The 26,895-nt window shown below is 40.7% G+C and overlaps 2 protein-coding genes across 2 annotated transcripts in view; both read right to left on the reverse strand.

The window, feature by feature from the left end:
- The window catches only part of ERMN (ermin), a 28,242-nt gene extending 20,722 nt beyond the window's left edge, over nt 1-7,520 (reverse strand). The window contains exon 1 of the mRNA XM_081945431.1: nt 7,475-7,520. Within this exon, the coding sequence (XP_081801557.1) occupies nt 7,475-7,485 (11 nt within the window). The 5' untranslated portion in view covers nt 7,486-7,520. The remainder of the gene's footprint in view (nt 1-7,474) is intronic.
- Nucleotides 7,521-11,835: 4,315 nt separating this feature from the next.
- CYTIP (cytohesin 1 interacting protein) lies at nt 11,836-25,830 on the reverse strand. The gene is made up of 8 exons (XM_081945420.1): nt 25,588-25,830; nt 22,131-22,180; nt 20,952-21,006; nt 18,073-18,160; nt 17,862-17,955; nt 16,705-16,774; nt 14,137-14,203; nt 11,836-12,686 (listed from the first exon to the last, which is right to left on the reverse strand). Exons 1-8 carry the CDS (start codon nt 25,753-25,755, stop codon nt 12,211-12,213), a joined length of 1,068 nt encoding a protein of 355 aa, XP_081801546.1. The 5' UTR covers nt 25,756-25,830; the 3' UTR covers nt 11,836-12,210.
- Nucleotides 25,831-26,895: the final 1,065 nt, after the last annotated feature.

Here is a 26,895-nt window from a genome sequence, read left to right on the forward strand (position 1 = left end):
AAAAATCAGATTTATTCCAGGAAGGCAGCAGAGAAGCTCTTTCATACCATAATGCTGAACAGACCTGAAGTCCTTGCCAGCCATTTCTTCCATATCCCAGATGTGACCTAACCCAGATGTTCCAATTTTAGATAAATATCTGTCAAATCAGAGGTGGGTTCCTTGCAGTTTGGACCCGTTCGGACGAGTAGGTAGTAACTCGGCCTGCCATGCCTCCGAACTGGTTCTCTCGGCGGCGCCATAGGCACCACCATCTTGTTTTTTGCTTTTGCGCAAGCATTTTTTAGTACTGTGTTTTCGTGCAAAGTACGCATCAAGCGCATGCATATGCACAGCGCGTCCCTAAGCAAACCGGCAGTAGCAACAGCCAGAACCCATCCCTGTATCAAATGTTACGATTGCTTTGATTGAACTCTTAAAATACAAAACTGGTTCTGTTCAATTTTGTTAGTCATAAGTCAAGGAGGGGGTATTTCCAACAGGAAAAAAGCACCAAAGTCTTCTTTCAACAGCTCCCATCTTCCACTGCTTTTATTATTGACCCCTAGCCTCCCACTTTGTCTAGCATTTGAACAGAGAAGGATGTCCATGGCAGCCCTTCCATTGGCCACTTCAGCCGCTTCTTCCTTCCTTCCTAAGCTCACACAAGCCAATATCTGCAGAACTAAGTCCAACAGGCCACAGAATTTAATAATTTCCTCTTAAGTCCTCTTGTGTTCATTAAACCACTCTTGTTTCTCATGGCAGACTACTTCCCATATCCTCACTGACAACATGTCTAGCAATGAGCTCGAGAACATTATTGTAACATCCTCTTCTAGGAGGAAAAAGCCACTTGCATTAACTTATGTAATAGTCCTTGACTTCAACCATTCATTTAGAGAACAAAGTTAACAATGGCACTGAAAAAAGTCACTAAAAACCGATCCTTTTGCAACCTTCCCAGCCAATTTCTGACAAGCAGTCCATGGGGAAAGCCAGATTCACTTAACAACCACATGATTCACTTAACAACAATGGCAAAAAATATATATCAAGTGCAACTCACTTAACTATTGCCATGCTTAGCAATAGAAATTCTGGTCCCAATTATGCTCATAGGTTATGTAACACTGAAAGGTCTTATTGCAGGGGTCCCCAACTCCTAGTCCATAGATGGTACCGGTCCATTGAGAACTGGGCCGCACAAGTGGTGGACAAGTGTGCAAAGCTCCATTTGTGCAAGCAGCAAGTACACAAGCCAAACCATCTGTCAGCGTTCCAGATAGCATCCAAAATTAAATTAGAGTCCAAGGCAACATGCTGCTCAAAGTTCCAATTTATTAAGAGAGCCATGCTGGCACATCTGGGGGGAAACCTAAATCTGGAGCTTTTTCCGCCCCCCCCCCCCCAAGTTAAAGTTCATGTTCTTGCTCCACATCCACAAGTCCATCACATGGTCCAATCTTCCACTGCCATGCTGGCAGTTCCACCCATCCAGTTGCCGTTAGGTGCAAAGATGCCAAGACAAAGGATGACCTTGGCAATCCAGAAAGGAATTTTATTTTGGCTACATAACATTCTACTCCTTACTATCCCCCCTCCCAATTCCCCACTAAGGAAACAGCATAGTAGAATAGAATATAAGTGTGGCAGGCCAAAGATCCAAAAGAAATATGGCTGCAGGCCTGACACCATTTCCTCCCCGCTGCAACCACTGCCGGTTCTCACAGCCATAAAGACTGGGGACATATTGGGCATTTGAATTCAGCAAGAGTCTTGTTAGATGATGTGCTTCTGAACGTAAGCAGAGCATGAAAAGTACATAAAGTAACTTGGTCACAAGGCATCCCATTGCAAATGTGAAGTGCTCATGATCAAACTGTCCTGGAGGCAAAGTGCGTGCTTAGCTATCGGGAATTGCTAAACGGATATCCGTGGCGCTTGACATAAAAAGGGGATTTACTAGGAAATACATGATGCTACAAGGACCGCACTTCTATCTTGAAGAGATATACATCTACAGAATTCTATTTTTGTCCTTAAACATAGAGTTTCCTCTGACTAATAATTAGATCATGTGGGAAACAAACGCAGGGCAGTATGGGAAGAGCCTTCCCCTTATCTGTCCCTATTTGTCCTTGTGGACAAAATAGCTTATAGGTGCAAAGAAAGGAGGGAGAAGCCAATCTGAAAGCTCTTAGGAATAAAAAGCTCTTAGGAATTAAAAAAAAAAAAGTCTTTCCAGATTTACTAAAATCCTATTTGTGTCTATTCAGAAATAAATCCCCTGATAAAAACTATTACGGGCAAGGGGACCGAAAGGGGAAGATATTTTATAAAAAGCAGAGAACGGCATCAAAGAGGCACTGCTGCTTACAATACACACTCAGTTTTGAAGAAGGTTCTCCTGTTAGCCCAATTTTTGCATCTTTCTTTAGCACCACAAAAGACTGAAAATCCCATTCAACAAAGCTTAAGTGGGATGAATGTCTCCCAAATACGTGCAAAGATGCATATCGTAAAATGTAACATGGGTCAGGGAGGGTACCCAAATATTTACCACTGTCCTGAGGAAATTTGTAGATAACCTTCAAATTGTGGTTAACTTGATTTCAAGTGAGACAGCCCCCCATGTTCACTACAGTAGCCATTTCCTGTTTGTGTTATTGGGAATGTCAGAAAGCTCTGAATATCTTGATTTACAAGTCATGCTATGATGTGAGAAGAATGAAATCTAATTTCCTTGCCAACACTAACTCTGTTTGATGCAGAACATATATTCTGGACAGGAATAGACTGACAGATCAAGCCAAACATCATTTATTTTGTTCTCTCCTTTTTTTTTCCAGTGTGAACTTCGTGTTAAATGAAGTTAAAATGTCTTTTTTTTCAGTATGTGCATTGTCTTAAATTTGGCATTTACTTTTCAAACACATTAAATATACAATCCCTATGCGTCTTTGTTTGCTTTTTCGTTTATTTTTTTTTAAGAGGAACAAAACTTGCAAAAGCAAAAAAAAACACCCTGAAATTTAAAAAAATCAAACAAAAACAGAAATTACACAACAGCAAATATTTTTAAAAACAAAACCTTTGGAGTAAGCATTAGTACCTGGGTAAACATAAGGAGAAATACAAAATCCTAAATATCCATATTCAATCTTTCTATTTAAAAATAATTATTATTTGTTGAGATAGGGGTAGGTAACTCAGGCAAGAATTACTTTGTCAATATAGCTAAAAAGAGAAATAAAATGTAATTAAAACAGCATCATAGTGTTGGAATTAATGTCCTTCTGGGTTCAGTTCCAAGTGCAGAGAAAAACACTGGAGACATGGTGGCTGTTTGGAAAGATGGCTTTAATGGTGGGCAGGATCACATGCCTTCAAGATGTCGGGTGAAGAAAAAAGGGGCAGAGATGCTGAGAGTGCCTGCATTGTATACCCTCTCTGGGCTTTTGAATTGGAGCTTGTATTCTGATTGGTTGTCGGACTCCCATGGGGCCGTGCAGGGGCAACTCTGTAGGCTGTCCTGAGTCCCAGGCTTGGTTGAGCCTTGCTGGGTGATGTAATCTTCCCTGGTGCCATGTGGTGAGATGGGTAGAGGGCTAATCCTACCTTTGTTGGATTTTGGGTGAGGGCATTTGCCTATGAATCGACCTAGCTATCTCTGTATCTCTTAAGTGGGACATCTACTGTGGGCTATTGAGGATGGTGGGAGCTATTAAGAGTGGGTCTGTTTCCTTCCTAAAAACACGTTTCTCCATTTCTCATCCAGGGAAATATAATATTCTGCCTTTTTCATATTTCCTAAAATATTTCATTTTTCTAGGAGAGAAGTGGGTGCCAACTTCCTATAATAGCACAGGGCTTGGTTATCTAAGAAAGAACCTTTGTTTGCCCAACCTGCAAGATTGGGCAGATTAAGGTCCAGCGCTTGAAACACTGTCATCTAACAACATGAAGGATAATTTATCATGTGTGGTAGATAAATAAAAAAAAGTGGGGGGAAATGCCTACAGATTAATACACCATTTCAGAATATTTTAAAGACAAATGTAGAATTGAAACCAGAGACTTTTCTTTTGGGATTAATGGACTGATAGCTAGGGGGAAAAGGCATATTTTATATATTTGACAACTGCAGGAAGATTAGTAGATGCTCTAGTAAGTGGAAAGATTCGACACTACCAACCACAGAAAAATTGTTGGTGAACAATTTGCAGATGGCTAAACTGACTTCCTTGATTAGTGAAAAGATAATATCTACATTTGTGGCTGACTGGAAATCTCTTACAGTCTTTTTGCATGAAACAAAAAAAATGCACTTATAACTTGTGGATGGATGATTAGGGGGGAAGGGGGAATAGATAAAGCAAGCTGTTTTTATAGCCCTGGCATAAGACAGAACTTTGTAATCATGCTTATATTTGCTGCAAAGGAAATTAGAAGTTGCTTCTTTCTATTTCTTTTTTTTTATTTCTGAAGTTTTGTCTGTTTCTTTTCTTTTTGTCTTTCTTTTTTAAAAAAATTCTGTATTAAAATAAACCCACCAAAATTGCAGCGCTGAATCGCTACATAGCCAAGATAGTTCCAGGTGCATATTGCGAAAAAGTCAGAGTTGAAAGAGAGAAAATTGATGAGAATTGTAAGCAATTGAGAATATACAGTCATAATGTGAGATCAATGCCAGGGACAGATTACAGATCAAAGGCACTGTGAAAACTAAAGCAGAAAAAATATGCTTCTAAAATTTCAAAGAAAATATATTCAAGAGGCTTTCGGAATAAGCTAATATGATAGTCAGAGAAACATGGAGGATAAAACTTATGCCAAAAGAAAACAACAATAACAAAGATGTCCAGTCAGTAACTAAAGTCAGATTTTTTTTTCAAACAAGGAAACTCAGTTAATACTCAGTCAAGAGTATTAACCAATAAAGACTATGAATAAGAAAAAGAAATGGGTGGTGTTTTTAAGAAGATCAGAGAAATTACTGGGTCATTAAGTAGTCATATTTAAGAAATGGAATGTGCAAAATTAATCAGTCCAGGAATGGAATGTTCCAGAGAACTCCAGAATGTTCCATTTCTCTCCAGGTCATGTCAAATTTGTTCCCAAACTGTATCTGAGGGAGATGGGCAATTTAGAAATAGGAATAAATGAATGAATAAATAAATAAATAATCATTTGGGGATGTGGCAATTTGGTGTTTTTCTGCAATAAATCCTCCCAATCAAAAGAGGTTTGAGGCTAAGCTAACTTTGTAATGTCTCACATTGCTTTATGTACAGAATATTTGCATACCCCTTCTCAAAATAATCATAGAAAGGCTCTAACAGAGGCAAATGAAGTTAGACAAAAAGGCAAAGACATTGCTGAATCTGTTTACAAATAGGAGTATGAAATAACAAAACATTTGCTAAAATAGAATAGCACTAGCACTTAGACGTATATACCACTCTATAGCTCTCAATCCACCACTCAGCCTAAATGATGGACATGGAATATGAAAAGAAGTACTTTTAGGAGGTAGAGTAGCAGTAGCACTTACTTATATACCACTTCACAGTGCTTTACAGCCCTCTCTAAGAGGTTTACAGAGTCAGCCTATTGCCACCAACCATCTGGGTCCTCATTTTACCTACTTCAGAAGGATGGAAGGCTGAGTCAACCTTGACCTGGCCAGGATGAAATTCCTGGCTGTGAGCAGAGTTTGCCTGCAAAACGGCATTCTAACCATTGCTCTTGAATATGTATTTAGGGAATTTTTACCATGCTCCAATTTCTTGTGACTTTGGGCAGCCTACAGGGTAGAACAAAAAAGCAACCACAACATTCTTAAAAAGACAAAAAAAAGTTCAACAACTTTGGTTGACTAGGCCAAACCACCATACAAGGGGTCCATCAACCACTCTAAACTCGGCCAGAATGAAGATAACATGCCCCAAACCAACAGATGACCTCTGTAGTGACTTCAGGTAGATAATAAGCAGCGGGGGGGGGGGGCTTTGCAGAATCCACAAAGGAGAAACTATCATGCGCCCCTACACAAAACTGGAACTTCTACTTAAAAAGGAATGAAATTATTATGTTGCATATCGTTCAGAAGTCTACCATAGTCAATTATTTCTGAGGTTACAAAGAGTTCTAAAAGGTACCAATAAATATTTATAGCTCAGGGTGCTATACTGATGAGGTTATACTGATGAGGTTACCTAGTTTGAGTAATGAAACATCTGCAAGAAAACAACCAAGGTCAGAGATTACGAAGGATCCTTCACTTTCAAAAGGAGCTGGAGGCCAGCAACTAAGGCTACCAAGGCCAATGTTAGGGCTATAAAGCTAAATAAGGTTGGGCCTGTTAGTATTTCAGACTATAGCTATAAACTAAGAAGTCAAATAACATCCCAGAATAAGGCAAAGAGTTTTTGCTAAAAAAAAAAAAAACCTCCATGAACATATTCAAAAAGCCACCAGAAGCCAAGCATGCTGCTAATACATAACAAATAACCCCACGGTTTGGTTTGTGGCAATACTTAAGCTTTGAGAGCCAGTGTGGTATTGTTGCCAAGATATTCAACTAGGAGCAGGAAGAGCCCCCCCCCCTTCTCGGGCTTGGAGAATTATCGGGGATTGTTTTCCTTCCTGGTTTCTCTCTTCCTAGGTCCAGCCGATGCTTATGATCTTGCATTTCAGTATTATGTAATTGCCATTGCTTGTCAGCCCATCAGGCTCTGAAGTTTCATCTTCCTCCCCCACCTCCCCCATTACTCAGAGAAAATAAATCAGGATACATAAGGGTGGTTATACTGCCCTTCTTCAACCTGTATCTCTGATGGGATGGAAGCCCTATAAGTAGTGTGGGTCTTTATTTATTCAAGGACTTTTTTTCAGGAAGAACACCTGGCAGTTTGTTTGCGTCATCAGTGTGAAGACTGCAAAGCCAAAGTTACTGTGGCAATGGCTGGTGTATAACAACATTATAGAAAACCACTTCCTCTCTCCTCTGCTCTGCAGAGAAACAGGCAATATACCCACCTGAGTAATATTAGCATTGTAAACAAGCAGGGCCTGCAGATCAGCTTCGTGTTGCGAGGGTGGACCGTGCTTGAGAAGAGTTTCACATGTCTCAACTGCAGGATAAAAATATTACATCTCCCAGAGCTCTGAACTCATTGTCACCACAAAGACCCAAAAAGAGAGAGAGAACCACTCCTTAACACTCTCTTGTCCTCTTCTTGGCAAGTTTCCCACCATCTCCTCACACACTCTTATATGAACCGTCTCTAAAATGTGCTTCTTATGGAGGTTTGCCTGGTGCCTTCCCTCTTATTTAAGTGCAAATGAAAAGTCTTTCTTTCCCTCAGCTATTAGGTGTCTTAGGTCTCTCTGCTTTTCTTTGTCAGTAATTCTGTCTCCTTTTCACATGCCAGTGTCTAACTCGACTCTGGAAAGTGTTTGGTAAAGAATAAGTCATATATTCACTCACCTTCTTGGCATCAGTACATCTGGAAGAGCCTCTTATGAGGCCTCCCGTCCACATCCACGAATAAAAGCTGAATGCTTTTTAAAATTTACCTGTAACCAATTGGTCTAAATGCCTATGGAGATTCTCAGTCATCCAGGTCATGGTTGCCCAAAAGTGCTTTTTCAAGAGGCAACTGGACTTTCTGGTTTTTCTTTGAAGACATTTTGCTTCTCATCCAAGAAGCTTCTTCAGCTCTGACTGGATAGTGCGGAATGGAAGGATTCATATTCCTTGCAGACAGCTAGTCATTTGCATTCTTTTAGAGAGTCATTGAGGCCACTTGGAGGTTTGACTATGACTTCAGGCTCACCTGTGGTCTTTGTCTTTTAAATGCAGATGGATTGCAGATGGACTGCTGAATCTTGTCTTGATGTGGGTATTTTTTTCTCATGGCACAAACAGGAGAACAAACCCATCAAGACAAGATTTAGCAGTCCATCTGTAATCCATCTGCATTTAAAAGATAAAGGCCACTGTTTTGAAGACAGCAAAATCCACATTTTGGAACAGAGAGGACTGCTGGTTTGAAAGAGAGGGTCGAAGAGGCCATCAATGTCAAAATTGAACAGCCGTCTTAACAGACGGGGAGGGATATGACATCATCTATCTCCTGTCTACAGCACAGTCCTTTCAGCAGTTCCAAGAAGTTCCTGCACCCATTTGCACTACTTAGGTGACTTTAAGGACACAGAGAAACCTCCGTGGCCTCAAATACTCTCTAAAAGAATGCAAATGACTGTCTGCAAGGAATATAAATCCTTCCATTCCCCACTATCCTGCCAGAGCAGAAGAAGCTTTTCGGATGAGAAGCGAAATATTTTCAAAGAAAAACAAAAATCCGTTTGCCTCTTTTAAAAAGCACCTTTGGGATAACTGATTGGCCCTGATCATACTTCAGTGCTATTTATGCTGTTACTGACATACTACTTATGATTGTAGTGATTATCTCAGATGTTTGATTATATTACTATAGTGATTTTAGCTAGCTTTATTTTTATATGCTATTGGGGGGGGGCAGATCTCCAATACAGGGTGTTAAAGGGCTCACCTGCTATCATTTCTGCCCTACTTGATTTCAACATTTAACACTCTCCTCTCCAGATCTAATGTTTTGGAAATGGAAAAGTGCTACTCTTATCTTTAACATAGTTTTATTTCCAATAATACCATCATGTTTTCTGACTTTCCAGTTTGCCTACTATTTTTCATTTCATTACAGATAGACACCTCTTCTAAGGAAACCTCAACCTATGAATCAGTTCTTCTTCCCTTTGGATTTAAAATACACACACCCAAACACACACACACACCCAAACACACACACACACACAAATTTCCTCTTCTAGTCTAAGTGAATGGAAGAAAGGTATGGTGGCCTTCCTTCATTCATTCATTCCTCCCTCCCTCCCTCCCTCCCTCCCTCCTTTCTTTCTTTCTTTCTTTCTTTCTTTCTTTCCTTCTTTCTCATTCTTTCTGACCTGCTCAAAGAAAGGAAAGTGATTGTAGCTTGTTTCATGGCCAGGATCGGAAGGGTAAAGAAACAGGAAGATCCATTTGTTAGAGGACTAAGTAGCCATTGGCCAAAGAGATTAAAGGGCCAGCACTGGGGTCAAAGTAGAGAAAGGTGCTGAACTCCAAAATCCAGACAGAGGTTTCATAAGCTGGCTTCCTTTCCAGACAGTTTACACACAGGAATCAAGCAGGCTGCACTGCGGAAAAATTCAAGTGTGGAGCATTTTCACTGGAAAGAGAAATGAAAGTCCCAGCTGCTCTCAAGTTAATAATATAAGCTGAAACCGCAGGCACTGGCTGCAACGCTGCAGCTGCCCCACAAGATTCCTCTGGAGTTGTGATAGCTGATTGATTTGTTTGCATTTATATCAGTCGAGAAGCTTCATTAAATTAAAGTTTGCTTCAGATACTGTGTTGGAAATGCAAACAGTACTGCATGTCTGTTTAGAATCAGTCCACTAACAGGATCCAAGGTGATGAATAAGGGCACAAGAACCGGGAGAAATTTGCTAAGTGGTACTATCAAAGCAGTGTTTATTTTGTTGATTTATGAAAGGGAACATTTTGCCTAGAAATTAAAAATGATTAGTCTCCTTCCAAAACATCCACTCGCCAGACACTGGACTCTTAGGAAGTTTTCCAGTTCAACCATTTCACTTCAAAGATGAAAGCCATACAAATCCAAATGTTACATATTTTGTTTGGTTTTTTTTAAAAGTTGGAATTGATATTTGACATGTTATTTTTCAGTCTGCTTCACCTGTTTTTTTTTTTTTTTGTTTGTTTGTTTCAGTCTTGGATGACAAATCTCCGGTATTTCCATTTTTGAAGAGTTCACTGGAATTTCAGCACCCATATTAAGACAATACCAGTTCTCAAGCAATTCAAACACAAAGCAGGGGGCAATAAATGCAAAATTTGAATGTTTAAAAGACCAATATTCTTACCCCATGGTTAAATTATTATTCAGACTATATTTATAAAGAGGAGGAGGAGGAGGAGGAGGAGGAGGAGGAGGAGGAGGAGGAGGAGGAGGAGGAGGAGGAGGAGAAGAAGAAGAAGAAGAAGAAGAAGAAGAAGAAGAAGAAGAAGAAGAAGAAGAAGAAGAAGAAGAAGAAGAAGAAGAAGAAGAAGAAGAAGAAGAAGAAGCAGCAGCAGCAGCAATGGGTGGAAACTAATCAAGGAGAGAAATTTCCTGACAGTTAGAACAATTAATCAGTGGAACAGCTTGCCTCCAGAAGTTGTGAATGCCCCAACACTGGAAGTCTTTAAGAAGATGTTAGGTAGCCATTTGTCTGAAACGGTATAGGGTTTCCTGCCTAGGCAGGGGGTTGGACTAGAAGACCTCCAAGGTCCCTTCCAACTCTACTATTGTATTGGAAGAAGAAGAAGAAGAAGAAGAAGAAGAAGAAGAAGAAGAAGAAGAGGAGGAGGAGGAGGAGGAGGAGGAGGAGGAGGAGGAGGAGGAGGAGGAGGAGGAGGAGGAGGAGGAGGAGGAGGAGGAGGAGGAGGAGGAGGAGGAGGAGGAGGAGGAGGGGGAGGTGGTACTAAAGCACTTCCTCTTTCAACACTGAGTTCTTCCTTAACAAGCCAGGAAGTTCACAGAACAGGAAATATCAGTATATAAAACTCTAAAAGCAATAGCTATTATTGTAATTCAGTATGCTAACAACATTTCCTTTAAGCCTACTCCAGCTTCAGTTCCTCTGCAAAAAGTAAGGTGTGAGTGTGGACTATAGATAGATGAGTATAGTAGCCTGTTTTAATTCTCACCCTGATTGCAATTGGCTTCGTGGTGTTTATGTTCTTCCACAATGTTCCAATCATTAAAAAAAATCATTGCATTTCTCTGAACATACTCACACAGATTTCTGGTTCACATACAGCTTCTTCCATGTGGTCATAATTTCAAATATATCCGTTGATTACAATATATTTTTTTAAAATAAAATCCTTCTCACCCCTATGAGTAGATTGTGTCTTCCTCAGTCTTGGGTCTGTGGAGGGCCTGGGACTTTGAGAGATCTTGGCTATTCTTAGCACTGCCCTCTTCTGGAACAGAGAGCTCTGAGGCTGTTGTTGAGCCTCTCTCCCTACTTAGGAGTCAAAGCCCCCAATGCTCAATTTGGCCTCTACTTTCCACATCCCCTCTAGCTCCTCCTACAGGCCCTGGCATTATCTCCAGCTTCTCATCATCCTTTTTCCTAATGTTGCTGTCACATGGCTAGACAGTGGTTTGAAAGCCACCTTCTGGGAGACTGGGTTCAAATCCCAACTGGTACCTACAGGTAGTCCTCCACTTACAACAGTTCATTTAGTGACCGTTCAAAGCTTCAACGCCACTGAAAAAAGTGACATGATCCTTTTTCAGTGATGACCTTTGAAGCATCTCCATGATCATGTGATCAAAATTCAGATGCTTGGCAACTAATTCATAATTATGACCGGTGCTGTGTACTAAGGCTATGTGGTCAGCTTTTGTAAACTTTTGACAAGCAAAGTCAATGGGGAAGCCAGATACCCTTTATATCTGGGTTATTAACTTATCAACCTCAGTTATTCACAGAATGACTGTGGCAAGAAAGGTCGTAAAATGGGGCAAAACTCACCTAAAAATGTTTCACTTAACAACAGAAATTTTGGACTCAATTGTGGTGGTAGGTCAAGGACTTTCTGCATTTTGCCAGTATAGATTCTTGGGCAAAGACCTCTAACACTTCACTTGTCTTCCACATTAGAGTGACATAAACTAGGGGAATCATTTGGCTTAGTCATCACCCAGATTTACAAGGTGTGAGCCAGATGTTGGGTAACCAGAACAATATATATTTTTATTTTAAAAATACATTTAACTTGTCTTGCTAGCAATTGAACACTTATAGATTATGTGATGTCTTAGCTACTACAAATTGCTGCCTTTTCATGGTTTCAGGCCTATCTTGTAGTGTTACTAAGCAACGACTCTAGTCAACATTTTTCCTGCTTCCCGCCAAAAATCCACAAATAACACCCCAATGTAAGTTATCAATCCAATTGTCTTGAAACTATATCAGGAAAAAAAAAAACCAAAGCTATCGATCCCAGCTATTTATTTTACTTCCATTCATTAACTGATTGAGAATATGAAATGCAGGCCCGATCTGATTTCAAAAATGCAAATTGCAGTCCAAGATTTCCATGTCCTTCTAAACTTGTTGTCCGATGCGACTTTCATCCTCTTCCACAGCTCGGTGAAGGCCAGGAATGAAAGTCAACAGCTTCCTTTGAAGACTTCCCTTTCTGCTTTTCCGTGGGAGAGTCCCAAAGATCTTTGAGAAGTTATCTCCATTCTTTGAAGGAGATCTACAGACATTGCTAGACACACTGATACTCCGATGCCTTCTCAGTGATGTCTTCTTCACTTGATTACTACCAATGGGAAGAAAGCAGTCATCTTCTGTGCTTGACTGTCGGCTAAAAGTCTCTTTAGCGGTGTCTTCGAAAACACTGGATTGGTAAAAACTGTCCTCACTATCCACAGTCATTGAGCTAAGGCGGCTTAAGCAGCTGCTTTCACTGGAAAATCGGGGTTTACTGCCGAATGAGGATTCTAATCCAGCATGATCACCAAAGATATTAGGTCCTTCTAATCCTGCAGAATCTGGTAGTGAGCAGACTTCTCCTAAAGAGCAAACGGAAGAAAACAAGCATTATATTCTCAGAAATGTTTGTTTGTACGAGAAGAATACCAAAAGTGCCATTTGATTACTGTGAAGACACTGGAAGCCTTTACATGTGGAGCAAAAGGTTAGTTTCCAGACTTATTCTGTATGAGTGTAAGCCTCCTCATATTACGGAGTTACAATCTCTAGCAACCTTTAAGGCTGTTTCCTTGGTAATCACTGGTAAAGTTTTCCTAGTATCACTCCAAAATGACACCAATGAGAACAGGCCTTATTGCTTCAAAAGGGCTCTGTTGAAGCAGTAAGGCCTGTTCTCATTGGTGTCATTTTGGCCTAAATCAGTGTTTCTCAACTTTGACCACTTGAAGATGTGTGGATGCTGATTGGGGAATTCTGGGAGTTGAAGTCCACACATCTTCAAGTGCCCAAAGTCAAGAAACACTGGCCTAAACAATGCTTAGTTGACTCAAGACAATAAATTGCTATGATACAGAGCCAGCAAAGTCAATGGAGAACTGTAGTTTGAATTAGTTTCAGACTCTGGATGCTAAGGTATCGTTTGGAAAGTCCAGATTCCAACTTTTTTTCTGCCACTATCCCCCTTCCATGAGCTTGAGCAAGCTAAACAAATAAAGTCCAGAGTCATCTGATAGAGGCAGCATATACATTTAATAAACAGACAAATAAAGAAATAAAGAAATCACGCATCCTTTGAAAGTTTTAAGTGTCAATCAGAACTCGGCAGAGTCCAAAAGGAAAAAAAAAATTAACAAAGACAAACCAAAATTAGTTTTGAAGTTTCTAGAGCACTGCATGCACCTTGATATGAAAAATATTGATTTCTTTTTAATGTTCCAAATCAGCCAGAAAAGATTATATGAATCAGACAGAAAAATTAGTGCCGGTTTACTTAATGTATGTGCTGCATGCACCTTGATATGAAATATCAAGCTATATGTGAGCCTACATAAAAGTTTATTGGGGAACTGACAATGATTTGTAATAAAACTAAGCAATTGATAACCATCAATAACCATCAGAATGGCAAGGTAAAAAAATAATAATGATTTTAATATCTAATTTTACAACTTCCTCGATGTGGCACATCCATGACTAGGTGGCTCAGTGGCTAAGACGATCAGAAAGGTTGGCAGTTCAGCAGTTCGAATCCCTAGTACAGATCTCCTGCGTGAGCAGGGGGTTGGACTAGATGATCTCCAAGGTCTCTTCCAACTCTGTTACTGTTTACTGTCCACAACATAGGCTACCACGAATGTACTTTTCATAAAAGCAGCATATGGCTCTTACTCCTCTTCAGAACTTCCTTCAAACTACGCAAACAAAACTGAAACTCAGCAACTTCGTTAACCATGAACTGAGTTTGCATACGTCCGTGCAGAAATTGGGTGTGACCGTTTCTTACTTCTGCAACAGGAGGTTCAGACTTACCGCGAGCAAGTTCCTTTTCTCGTAAGCACAGGGCCTGGATCTCGGCCAACTTATCTTGCAAAGTTTTCTGTCCAAGGGAAAACAGCACTTTGTCATTTAGAAACTAACATGTCTTTTATCAGTCAGCAACTCCATGCTTCAGTTATTGTTCATCGTGACAAATCTGACCTGAGGATATCTCAAGACTGCATACAAAAATACAGGTAGTCCTTGACTTATAACAGTTCATTTAGTGACCTTTCAAAGTTACAACAGCCCTGAAAAAAGTGACTTATGACTGTTTTTCACACTTACAACCGTTGCAGCCCCCCATTGTTCAGATGATCAAAATTCAGGTGCTTAGTGACTGGTTCATATTTATGACCGTTGCAGTGTCCTGGGGTCATGGGATCAACTTTTGCCACCTTCTGACAAGCAAAGTCAATGGGGAAGCCAGATTCACTTAACAACCGTGTTACTAACTTAAGAAATGCAATGATTCACTTAACAATTGGGGCAAGAAAAGCCGTAAAATGGGGCAAAACTCACTTAACAAATGTTTCACTTAGCAACATAAATGTGTGGCTCAATTGGGGTCGTAACTCGAGGACTACCTGTATATGTATTTTTCTTTTGTTGTAAGTCCACTTCTAAATTACGTTAGTGGAGCCTGATAGTTTTCTATCATAACAGTAAATGACTTAATGTACAGGTAGGTCCCAAATGATAACCACAGCTGAGCCCAGAATTTCTGTGGCTAAGACAGATGTTAAGTGAGCCATGCCCCGATTTACGACATTTTGTGCCATGGTTGGAAAACAAATCACTGAAGTTGTTAAGCGGATTGTGCAGTCGTTAAGCGAACCTGGCTTCCCGCATTGACTTTGCTTGTCAGAAAATCACTAGGATGCTTGCAAGTGACAATCCCAGCACACTGAGATGCTACAACCATCGAAAATACATGCCAGTTTCCAAACACCCAAAGTCTGATCACATACCTTTGGGAAGGTAGCAATGGTTATATGTGTGAAGGCTGGTCACGTCACTTTTTTCAGTGCCATGGTAAGTGTGAACAGTCATTAAAGGGATTGTTATATAGGCAGTGGTGGGATTCAAATAATTTAACAACCGGTTTTCTGTCCTAATGATTTCTTCCAACAACCAAACTGCTCAGAAAGTTAACAACCGGTTCTCCCGAAATGGTGTGAATTGGCTGAATCCCACCACTGGCCATAGGTGGAAGACTACCTGTATTGAGAAAGTCACAGTATGGGTTGTATTTCAAGCATTATTTAGATGCACCATTTCTTGGAGACTCGTGGCCACAGCTACCCTTTGAGTGGTGGGCCAATTGCTGCCCTCCAAAAACTGGAAAGGTTCCGATTAAATACTAAATTGCACCTTTGGTCTTAATAAAGGTGACTATTTGGTGGCAATTTTCAGAGTAGGAAAGCCAACAGCAGCAGACAAACCATCAAAACATAGACCAGGATGAAGTTCATCGCGGGATTTAGATCTGCATTCTGGAACAGAAGGTCAGGTGGGTGTTAGGAACACTTGGCATCTCATTCGGACTGGCCATCCCATATAGAGTGATAGCAAGGGTAGGTACAGATCCTATGTGTTACTTCCATACAGTGGGATTTTCTTTAAAATGTTGGAACAATTCAGTTCCAGAACCTTTGTGACTTATATGTAATTTATACCTGGTCTCTCTATTCTAGTGAGCCAAAACATTAAGTGGGTAGGATCTAAGGAATTACAAAAGAGCTGACTTGGATTTCCAGTAATATGGTGCAGCTGACAATGGATAATTTCTCTATTTTGGCCCTTTCGTTCCCCTAACTTTTTCTTGAACTTTGAGGGCTAGAAGTAGACAACCTTGTTTAACTTTTATTTAATGGATTTATAGCCTGTTTTTTAACCCCCAGGAGAAAAAGGCAGGGGCTTATACTTTCTTCCTTTATTTTTTTTTCGACAACAAAAACCCTGTAAGGTAGATTGGGTTGAGAGAGAATGATATGTCCAACATCATCTCATTGAGTTTTGATAGTGGGCAGTGGATTTGAATCTGGATCTCCCTGGCCTTGATCACATTATCTCAACTACTACAACACATTTGAATCCTCCCTATAAGTTGTTCTTTTTGGCAAGAAGGCTGTCCAATTGTATAGAAGACAGTAAAGTTTTAAGGTAGCTTCACTGAATAATGCACTCTAAGCAAATAATAATAATCAGGCGTGCACCTGTGAGTGTATTTGTTAATAGGTTGAGTTTATATCCGTAGCTATAAAGCAGGGAGGCAGATCCTGGCAAAAACACCAAATAGAGAAGTGGAGGGATTGACTTTGACATCAAGTGTTTTCATTTATGGAGGAATTAACCTGGATATGGAATTTGTTTGTAGACTTTTTGTTTCTCTATTCACTGAGTTGCTCACAAAGCTTCACAATAATTCGGATTCAGTGGGGCTGCTTTTGGGGGGATCCAGCTTTGCCTCACTGAGCAACCCAAGGGGGTTCCCTTCCCCTTAGAATCTGGCTGAAGCCGACACAAGGCCCTGCTTTGCATTTTACATAGAAATCATACCTTCATGCAATGCAACTTGGTTTCCAGTTCCATTCTTTTCATAATCAGGGCTTCATTCACTGTATCTAACCTAGAAATTGAATTAACAATATCATCATCAGTGTCCAACCAATAAGTGAATTACTATCAGCAGCAGCACCTTAATATAATTTTATAGTGGCAATACAACCCTAGGAATGGAAGCAAGAAATGTTTCAGATCAGTCTATTTCAGAAAGGTAGCCTTCAGAAAGAAATATCATTTAAGGAGCCAAGAAAATCTAGAGTTGGTAAATGTTTTTTCACTTTGTGACTTTTCCATCACTCTAATAATGATACCAGTGAAGTTTAAGGAGAGAAAGGGAGGAGGGAGGGGGAAGAGAAGGAGAGGAGAGAGGGGGGAGAGGTAGGGAGAGGTAGAAGGAGAGGAAGAGGGGGAGAGATAGTGGGAGGGAGGGAGGGAGAAAGAGCAAGAGGAGGGAGGGGGAGGGAGGGAGAGAGGGAGACAGGAGAGGGAGGGGGAGGGAGGGGGAGGGAGGGGAGGGAGAGAGGGAAGAGGAGAGGGGCGGGAGGGGTGGGAGAGGGAAAGAGGGAGAGAGGGGGGAAGAGGGAGAAAGAGGGGGAGAGAGGGAGAGATGAAAAAAATGGATGCTAGTCTCCCCTATCTGAACTGGAAGATAATTTACTAAAAGTTAAACTTTTAGTTCTTTTAACTTTTAGTTAAAAGTGCCAGTAGTTAAGAAATGACAATAGTTGCAAAAGAACGCTACTTAATCATGTCTTCAATTAGTCAAAGGGAAACACAATGAGAAAAGTGGTTCATGTAGTTGTTGGATCTCATGAAAACCATGAGAGACAAGAACAGCCGCCGGACTGTCCACTATTTCTGATTTTTGGGGAAACTGTAACTTTGAGTGGCAGAGTGCTACAATTTAATCCTCGTCCCTTTGTTACGATGTATCTCATTCATCCATCAGAAGGTCATCTTGGCCATCTCTCCTCCCTTTACAATACAGACATGTGTTTGTTCCCATTTGTAGTGGATTTCTGATCTAAGGAGAGCAATCATATCCTTTCCTTATCCGTGTGAAAAACTAATGCAATGCTCACCCCAATCAATAACAAATACATAATATTACAAAAATAAGCTCAGACAGCAGCCCAAGATTTCTTGATTACCTTAAAAGATTCCTAGATGATTTAATCATGTCAACTTGTTCTTTGTGACTTAGTCCTTTAATGCTCACTCCATTGATGCCGACCAGGATGTAACCTGTGACAATTGCAAAATGAAATATGTGAGAATATGTATTTTGATCTTCATCAACCCTTCTACATTATCAGAAATGCGATCCCTTAAACCATGAGAATTCTAAGAAAGATTAGTTACCGTGTTGGAGTCCGGTAAGAGAAGCTGGGCTTCCTTCTTTCACGTTGCAAATATAAGTGCAACTTTCCATGAAATGATTATTTTGGCACTAAAATGGAAGAATTAAAGGATTAAAATAAAAAAATGAAACAAAAAGTTCTATTAGAAGAGAAACTCTATCTTGCAACCTTTGGCCCCAATTCCTAGCTACCATTAGAGTGCCCACCTGTCCCCCTTTTCAAAGAATAGCCTGTTATGTTAGTTGGGTTCACATAACTCATTGAGAAGCCGACTACATTTTAGCCTGAATGGTGGTCAGTTGATTGGCTTATCACACAAATCAACAGATGAATCAATCAGGGATAAGCATGTCAGGTGAATTAAGTCTGCTAGAAAGTGTCCTCCATTGATAGGTTCCAATCCAGGGGTGAAATCCAACAGGTTCTGACAGGTTCTGGAGAACCGGTAGTGGAAATTTTGAGTAGTTCGGAGAACTGGCAAATGCCACCTCTGACTGGCCCCAGAGTGGGGTGGGAATGGAGATTTTGCAGTATCCTTCCCCTGCCATGCCCACCAAGCCACGCCCACCAAGCCACGCCCACCAAGCCACGCCCACCAAGCCACGCCCACCAAGCCACGCCCACCAAGCCACACCATGCCTACCAAGCCACACCCACAGAACCGGTAGTAAAAAAATCTGAATTTCACCACTGGTCCAATCCAAGCCTTTGAAGTTACTCATTATAGTTGGAAATTGGGCAACAACAATGGCAAGCAAATAGCTCCTACAGACCCCTATATCTTCACTAAGGGCTAGTGTATTTTATTTAAAATTTAAATATATAAAATGATGTCTTGTTTTGTCTTCATTTTTGGGTGGTGCATTTCTTCTGGGCAGTGTGCAAACAGCTATCCTTGAGCTTCCAACATGGTACAGGAAGGTGAGTTGCCTTATAACTCTACCAAACTGCCTACGCCCATGGAAAGCTTCACTTGTCAAGTGCAAAAATAAACATTTCCTCTTTTTAGCCTTTAAAGAAAAATAACAGGAACAATCAGAGGAAAAAAATAGGCTTCCCACCCAAAAACTGGGCTGTCCTGTTCTCTCATCGCATATGACTGATTGCCAAGCTGCACCAATATGATTAGGAGGAATCTGGGCCATTGCGCTACGGAAGATTCTCTGCACTGTTGCCCAGTGTGAGATGTCAGCTTTTAGAACATGCTGTAAAGCAGGAGTGTCCAAACTTGAGAACTTTAAGACTTGTGGACTTCAACTCCCAGAATTCCCCAGCCAGCATGGCTGGCTGGGGAATTCTGGGAGTTGAAGTCCACAAGTCTTAAAGTTCCCAAGTTTGGACACCCATGCTGTAAAGGGAAGAAAAGGGAAAAGGGGAGGGTTGAAAAATCAAGAGGACAGCACAATCATACAGTGGAAACCCCCCTTTTAAAAATGTGCATTGCACCAATTTGTGACTGAACTCTTGAGTTTGTTTGACCCCCCCCCCCCCCAATGCCCTTCACAGAAGGGAGCAAGGACCAGGAGACAGACCCAAACCTGTGGTGAAATTCAAATTTTTAAACTACCGGTTCTGTGGGTGTGGCTTGGAGAGCGTGGTGTGGCTTGGTGGGCAAGGCTTGGTGGGCGTGGCAGGGGGAAGGATACTGCAAAATCTCCATTCCCTCCCCACTCTGGGGCCAGCCAGAGGTGGCATTTGGCGGCTCTCCAAACTATTCAAAATTTCCGCTACCGGTTCTCCAGAACCTGTTAGAACCTGCTGGATTTCACCCCTGACCCAAACATTTTGCTGCCTATGGCAAAGTAGCATCCCCTACCATGCCACATACTGTACAAAATCTGATTGAAAGGGCAGTGGGATGTTCTTCAACTGTGATAGGAATACCACCTTTCCCTGCATCCGAAGGGAGCAAGGTAACTTAAAGATGCAGCTCCAGTCACCCGACATTTAACTCTCCAAAGCACAATGTAGATATACCTCCTGGAATCTGATACAAAGGGTAAATGACTCATTTTACCCCCTGGTAGGGCTGGCCCTATGAAGAACACATCACCCCTGCTTCACTAGCAGCGGTAGCTTTTCCGCCCCGAGGATCGGACCACAGATTTCCACTACTCTCCTCTTCTCTATCTTCTGCGCATCCGGACATTGGGCACTAGTCCCAGCTGTTCCTCCTCTTCTTCATCAGTCACCTCCAGACCTGGGGGCTATTGACTCTCCATCTGAGGGCTGACTAATGGCCAAGGCTCTCTCTCTCTCTGTCTCTCTCTCTCTCTCTCTCCCATTTCTCTCTCCCATTTCCTCTTCCCCCTTGGAGCTCTCAGGCTGCCTTGCTGCTGACCCTAACTCCCGCGCCTCCTCCTTCTCTGATTCAGCTACTGGAGGTGCCAGCAGCCGATGGGCCACAACAAAAGGACAGTTTCTTTCATGGTGAGTTAACTCTTGCGATTTCATAGATATGCCTGTGTAATGTTATGGTTTCTCTCTAAAAACGTGCAACGTAAGATACAATAGATAAAGAGCAAGTGGCCTCAAATTGCTCCAACAGCTTCATAAATGAGGCTGGTTTTGAAGTTTCTTCCATCAAGCCCCAGCAACAGCATGTAATTGTAAGTTCCTTAAGCAAAAGGATTCTGATGGGTTTTCCTTGTCCTTTGTGCCACATTGAGGATGGAAGTCAATAGAAGCAGAGCTCCAAAGATGGTCAGAAGCTACTGTTTCAATTGTCCACAATGGCCCAGAATGCTTGAACATCAATGAGTGAGGAATATCTCTACGAGTATCAAAGAACGCCTTTGCTGAAATCAGTCTTCTGGAATTACTATTTGCCATCCTACATATTAGCCACGTAAATGCCTATTCACAAAGTTAAGGCCTCACCTGGATTTCAAATCCAAATGTTTCATTGTCTTCCTTGAAGATTTTAAATGTCTTTCTGCATAAAAAATAAAATAGGAAGAAGTTGTTGAGCTATGCCATCTACCATTGCTACCAGTAAGTGATTAGAAGATACAGTGAACAAAAATAATAACTTTTGAATGGGCTTTTCTTATGAGATTATCTTCAACTTTACTGAAAACAAAAGTAATACGGCGAATTCCTACATTGGGGAAATCAAATAGTTCTCCAGCTTGGTGCCCTCCAGCAGTTTTCAAGTAGCACGAATTCCCAAAATATCTGGGAGGAGACCATGTTGGAGAAATATGGGAAATAAGTGAAATAAACCATGGACACAAATTAGATAAAATGCAAGGCAAGGCAAGGACCTCCAGGTTTGAACTCAAAAAAAGGTAACGAAGTAGACCTCAGAGTTTTTGATTCTTCAAAAACTTGAGTTCAAAATGGGCTTCAGTCATGATAGGGGACAGAAAAGGCAGATGGCGATTATCACTCTAAAGGGGGAATATAGCCATCGGTTTACGATGTGAAAAAATTAACAAAGGGCACAGCTGAGAAATCAAAGTGGAGCAAAGTGGGTAATAATTTTGCCGTTATCTCACATCTGCTCCAGCTTGCAATTTATGTTCATATTTATCTCCCTGGCATAATTTTTTGGACAACAGGCACAGAGTTAAAATATGTCTATTCGGCATATTTGTTTTCTGCACCAATCCTCTCAGGTTACACACTCGGCTTCCTGATTTGGTGGAATAAATCAAATTGTGAACCTAACAGAACATAAAACGCTAGGTCCCTTCCTCGTGCATTTGCTACCAGATCAATCAGTGGTTTCTTTAACATAGATATGAACTTGCATGCAATGTCTTCTAAGGGCTTTTTTAAAAAATCTAATATACATACCTACTTAATCTCTTAATGCCATTTTGCCACAATGTGGCATAATAATTGCATTCTTAACTGGTTTCATAGAGAGGTTGCCCTTATGAATCATTTAATCTTTTCACCTCTGTAACAGCCCACATATTTCACTGCAGTAATTCATGCTTGCATCTTCACCATTCATTATATTCCTCTATCTTCCTACACATTTGTTGCTTTACAGGCAGGTAGATAGTAAACAAATAATAAAAGAAAGGAGCAAAGTAATATCTTTATTACCGGTGTGGGCCAGAAGATTTGCTTATGGAGCTCGTTCTATTTAAAGCAAGCTGGAAATAGAAATGGAGAGCAGGAAATTAGTTCCATCACAGGCAGAAGTATTTTTTCTATCAAATAAAACCAGTAGCATGATGAAAACGTCTCATGTGGACTGATAGGAATCCTTAATAATGAAATAAACAAGACAACTGCTTTACAAATACTTTATCAGTCGAAGTTGACCAGTATAACTAAGTTAGAAATCTTGCTCTAATTGACCCCAATTTTGTTTATAATCATCTTTTTCAGAGTAGAAAGCCACATATAGACCATAACCATAATTTCTGTCTTTCATTTTTAACTGTTAGTAGAATACTCATCTGATAGTCATATCTAGCAGCTAAATTGGTTGTCAAAAAGCCTCCCTGAACAAGAGAGACCTTTCTTCGCAATGTGGACATCTCATTCAGGTATCATGGACAGCTTCTTCTTCAAAGTCATCTAAAGCTCTCATCAGATCTATGAAGATCTTATCTTAGTAATTTAGAATGGGTGAGGGAAATCTTCCTTCGTTTTGCCATAAATTTGTTACTGATAACTTTCATATACAACATGCTAATTTGTTAATTGTTCAAATATATATTAGAAACACGGTGGCGCAGTGGTTAGAGTGCAGTATTGCAGGCTACTTCTGCTGATCACTGGCTGCCAGCCGTTTAGCAGATTGAATCTCACCAGGCTCAAGGTTGACTCAGCCGTCCATCCTTTCAAGGTCGGTAAAATAAGCTGACACTGTAAACTGCTTAAACAGGGCTATAAAGTACTATGAAATGGTATATAAGTCTGCAGGCTATTGCTATTGCTATAGGTATGTGCCTTTCTAATTTTGTTTGAATTTGTATATCGTCTTTTGTTACTCTATGCAAATTCCAGTTTATTTATTCTTCCCAAACTTTTACAGGGCAGTCTCTGCCATCTTCCTAAACAAAACGCCATATCAACATAGATTCCTCATTCAAGAATATCAAGGAACTATGCAAAAGAACAACAGAAAAGCACAACAGTAGCAGCAGCAACAACCCCCAAAGAAAGACACTATGTTTTGCAGATTTTGATTTTATTACTAGGGTCCATTCTAGTTGTTCAGAATTTTTGGCTCAAATTTACTAATTCTGACTACTTAAAAAACTATAGGAGGACTTGGCTCAAGCATCTTTAGTCCTGCACATGATGTTCATAAATCAAGAAAGTGCCGTAGCCCCTTTTTCACTGGAAAAGTAGAAGGCCCAATGAGGCAGGACACTGTGTGAGTTGGGTCCATTTATTTGTTTGTATGTATGCATGTATGTATGTATTAGCCACCCGCCTTCAGTGGTCTCTGGATGGCATATAAACTAGGGAAAATATAAAAATAGTTAAAAGCGCTTAATATGGTTGCCTTGAGTTGTAAATGTAGTCAAACAATATTGACTCACTTTTGAACATAATACCATGTTTCCCTGAAAATAAGACAGGGTCTTATTTTCTTTTGACCCCGAAATAATCACTTCACCTTATTTTCAGGGAGGACTTATTATTTTTGAGGTGCAGGAGGCGGCGAGTGTGGTCACCTCAGGGCTGCTGCTGGGTTGCAGTATTTTTGGGGAGGGCTTATTTTCAGGGGAGGGCTTATTTTAGCGCATATGCTCAAAAGCCCAATTGGGCTTATTATCCGGGGAGGGCTTCTTTTCGGGGAAACAGGGTATTGAAACGCATTCTCGGTGGCTGATTTACACGTTGCTGTAGTTTTCCTGTCAATGATACAGATGTGGTTTTCTATTGCTTTCTTCTGGGATTTTGTTTTGTTTTGTTTTAAATTGGGATTTCTGAGATTTTCTATATATGAACTCAGTAATCAATCCTTGCTGCTCCTCTAACCAACCCAAAGCTACCATTCATAAGTCAAAGTAAACTGAAAGTCATCTTACACCTGTCGTTCAGGACAATCTCCTTCAGACAATATCTCTGTCCTCTGCCTATCAGGTACACACATGTGATAAAAGTAGGTTTTCCCAAATTAAAGCATTAAATAAAACATAGAGGAGATGTATGGCAATTGTAATATGGAAATAAGATAATGCATGTTTGATGCTAGTTCCAATATAGAAATAAAATAATGCATGTTCTGAAAAAAAGGGAGGATGTTAGCTTGCTATTTTTCATTGTCACTTTCTTTTTCCTCCCATACAAACCTTTTTATAAACTGAAAAGTTGAATGTCAAGCTATATAATCAGACAAACATTTTTTTCAAGTAATCTAAAAATTAAACATCACCACTGTATGGTCTGAAGTTAATGATTACATCTGCGAGACCAAAACTCATCCCTTTAAAATAGACAGTAAGAGCTATTTTAACTACCACCGTCCGACCTCCTCAACATATTCTTCAATGTTGCAAACTCCCCATTTGGCACAAGTAGACAGTTAAGAAAAAGCAACAGGATTTTGTGTCAAAGGAGGCTTGGATTATGGTCTGACCTTAAGCTGACCGGCTGTTTTAAAGCACCTTCTCTATCTTGGCACCCAGGGCTGTCTTAATGCATGGGCCTAATGGGCACTTGCCCGGGAGCCCCACAAGCATAGGGGCCCCATGCTAATCTATGTATGTTAACCCTTCAATGCACCTCATATCATATAAATACAGCAACATATTTATTACATTTTACTGCATTTTAAAAATTAATAATAACATGCAAATATACGTATGTTTAATTTTATCGACCGTTTATATTTTTATTCCTGTGGGTAGTTGTTGTAGGGGCCCCAGTACACTGTTTTGCCCGGGGGCCCATAATGCTGTTAAGATGGACCTGCTGGCACCCTTTCGTTGCATCACAGCTGCAATTCCCAGAACTGACTTTAGTCAAGCTGACCGAGGAGGCTGCTGTTGTGGGAACAAGCTACATCTGGGGTCTGCCTTTGGCTTGCACTCAAATCAGTTGGGATTACAATCCCTTTATCAACACCACTCCGCTACCTAGAGATTGTCCCAAACATTTTTTCTGTCTGAGAGAGAAGAGCAAAGGGCACCATGCGCTCCAGTAACTTTGGTAGTGCTGAAATTGCTATGAATTATTTGGCCACGTAAAATAAAAAAATATCCCAAAAGAGGGAGGGAGGGAGGAAGAAAGGAGTGTTCATAAATACATGCATATATAGGATATCAAATCATTTTTCTATATATAAACCAGAGAGCAATATGAAAGAAAGGAGAAGACAAAAAAATAATCACCAGCTAAATCCCTACTAAATTTCTGTAATTCAAGCAATGCTCCTGGTACAAAACTTTTTCTTAAACTAGTTTAGGCTTGAATCTTTTGAGCTCCCAGTAAATCTTCTGGCAAATCTATTTCTGGTTAGCCAAGAAGGGAAGAAATACGGTATGTCTTTTATAGGCAGCACAAAGGAAATCCTGCAAAGTTCCAAAGTGAGCAGTACCTGTTTGCAGTCCTTGGACAATCTCCCAATTGGGTCTGAGAACATTTGGCTTCTCTGGTTGTCCAAAGGTTGTCCAATGGACTTCAAAGATGGGCTGTAATTTGAGCTGAGACAGTAGCCCACACAGTTGGCATTGCCTCTCTGTTGAATCAGCCTCTTCAAGGACATCTTGCATTCAAGCTGAGCTCATTCAGCACTGAAGAGTATTGCATGAGTGAGGAAGCCAGCTAAAAGCATAACTACTCTAGCCCAAAGTATACAAAAAAAAAAAAAGCATAGGGGAAACCCATGTGACTTGTGGTTTAGGGTGCAGGTTACATAAATCTGTTTCTCAGATCACTCAGTGTTACTCAGGGCGTGTAGTGGTGGTGGGTTTTTTGTATTTTTTTGCTTATAAGATCTGCTTATTCTTCCCCCGCCTCCTTCAGCTAGTGGCAAGTAGAAGGTACTCTTAACATGCTATTTTTCTGTCCCTTGATAATCTGTGTCCAAAACACCATCTGTCAATCTCTCCAGATGTGATGATTTCGTGCCTTTTATAAATGACTTTAAATTTGTATTAAGGAACTCACCATTTTCAAAAGCATAGCAGAAATTGAGAGGGACAGAGAGAAAGAGGGAGGGAGCGAGAGGGAGAGAGAGGGAGGGGGAGAGAGGGAGAGAGGGGGGAGAGGGGGTGTGCGGGAGGGAGAGAAAGGGGAAGAGGGGAAGGGAGGGGGAGAGGGAGAAGGGGAGAGGGAGGGAGAGAGGGGGGAAGAGGGGGAGGGAGATTAAAACTGTTACTTAAAAGTAAAGCAAGAGTCTTTGAATATATTAATAGGGGACTAACATTCATTTTTGAATGAGACAGGACTCTCCTTGTCTATCTGATTGTGGCAAAGTAGGGATGAAAAGTTGAAAATCCTGTTTTATTTTCAATGCCATATATAGACTTTTCCAGGTTGCACCTAGCCAAACATGTCCCCAGTAACTTCTTTTGTCTACCATGATACCATTTTCTATCTCTAAATTACACTCTATAAAAGGATGGAAATGACCAGCTGTCTGCAAGGAATATAAATCCTTTCATTTCCCACCAGCCTGTCAGAGCTGAAGAAGCTTCTTGAATGAGAAACAAAACATCTTCCAAAGAAAAAATAAGAAAGTCCAGTGGCCTCCTGAAAAAGGACCTTTGGGACTATCAGGTTTTTGGTAACGAAGACTCCTAATTGGTGGAATCATGTTTCTAAATCCTTCCCGCCTTGTATGCTAGGCACACAAATGCCAATAACTTTCCATTCCAAGGATGGGTTTTGTTGACATGAGGGC

The sequence above is a fragment of the Natrix helvetica genome (genome assembly GCF_964273705.1).
Source record: "Natrix helvetica genome assembly, chromosome: 1".
NCBI lineage: Eukaryota > Metazoa > Chordata > Lepidosauria > Squamata > Natricidae > Natrix > Natrix helvetica.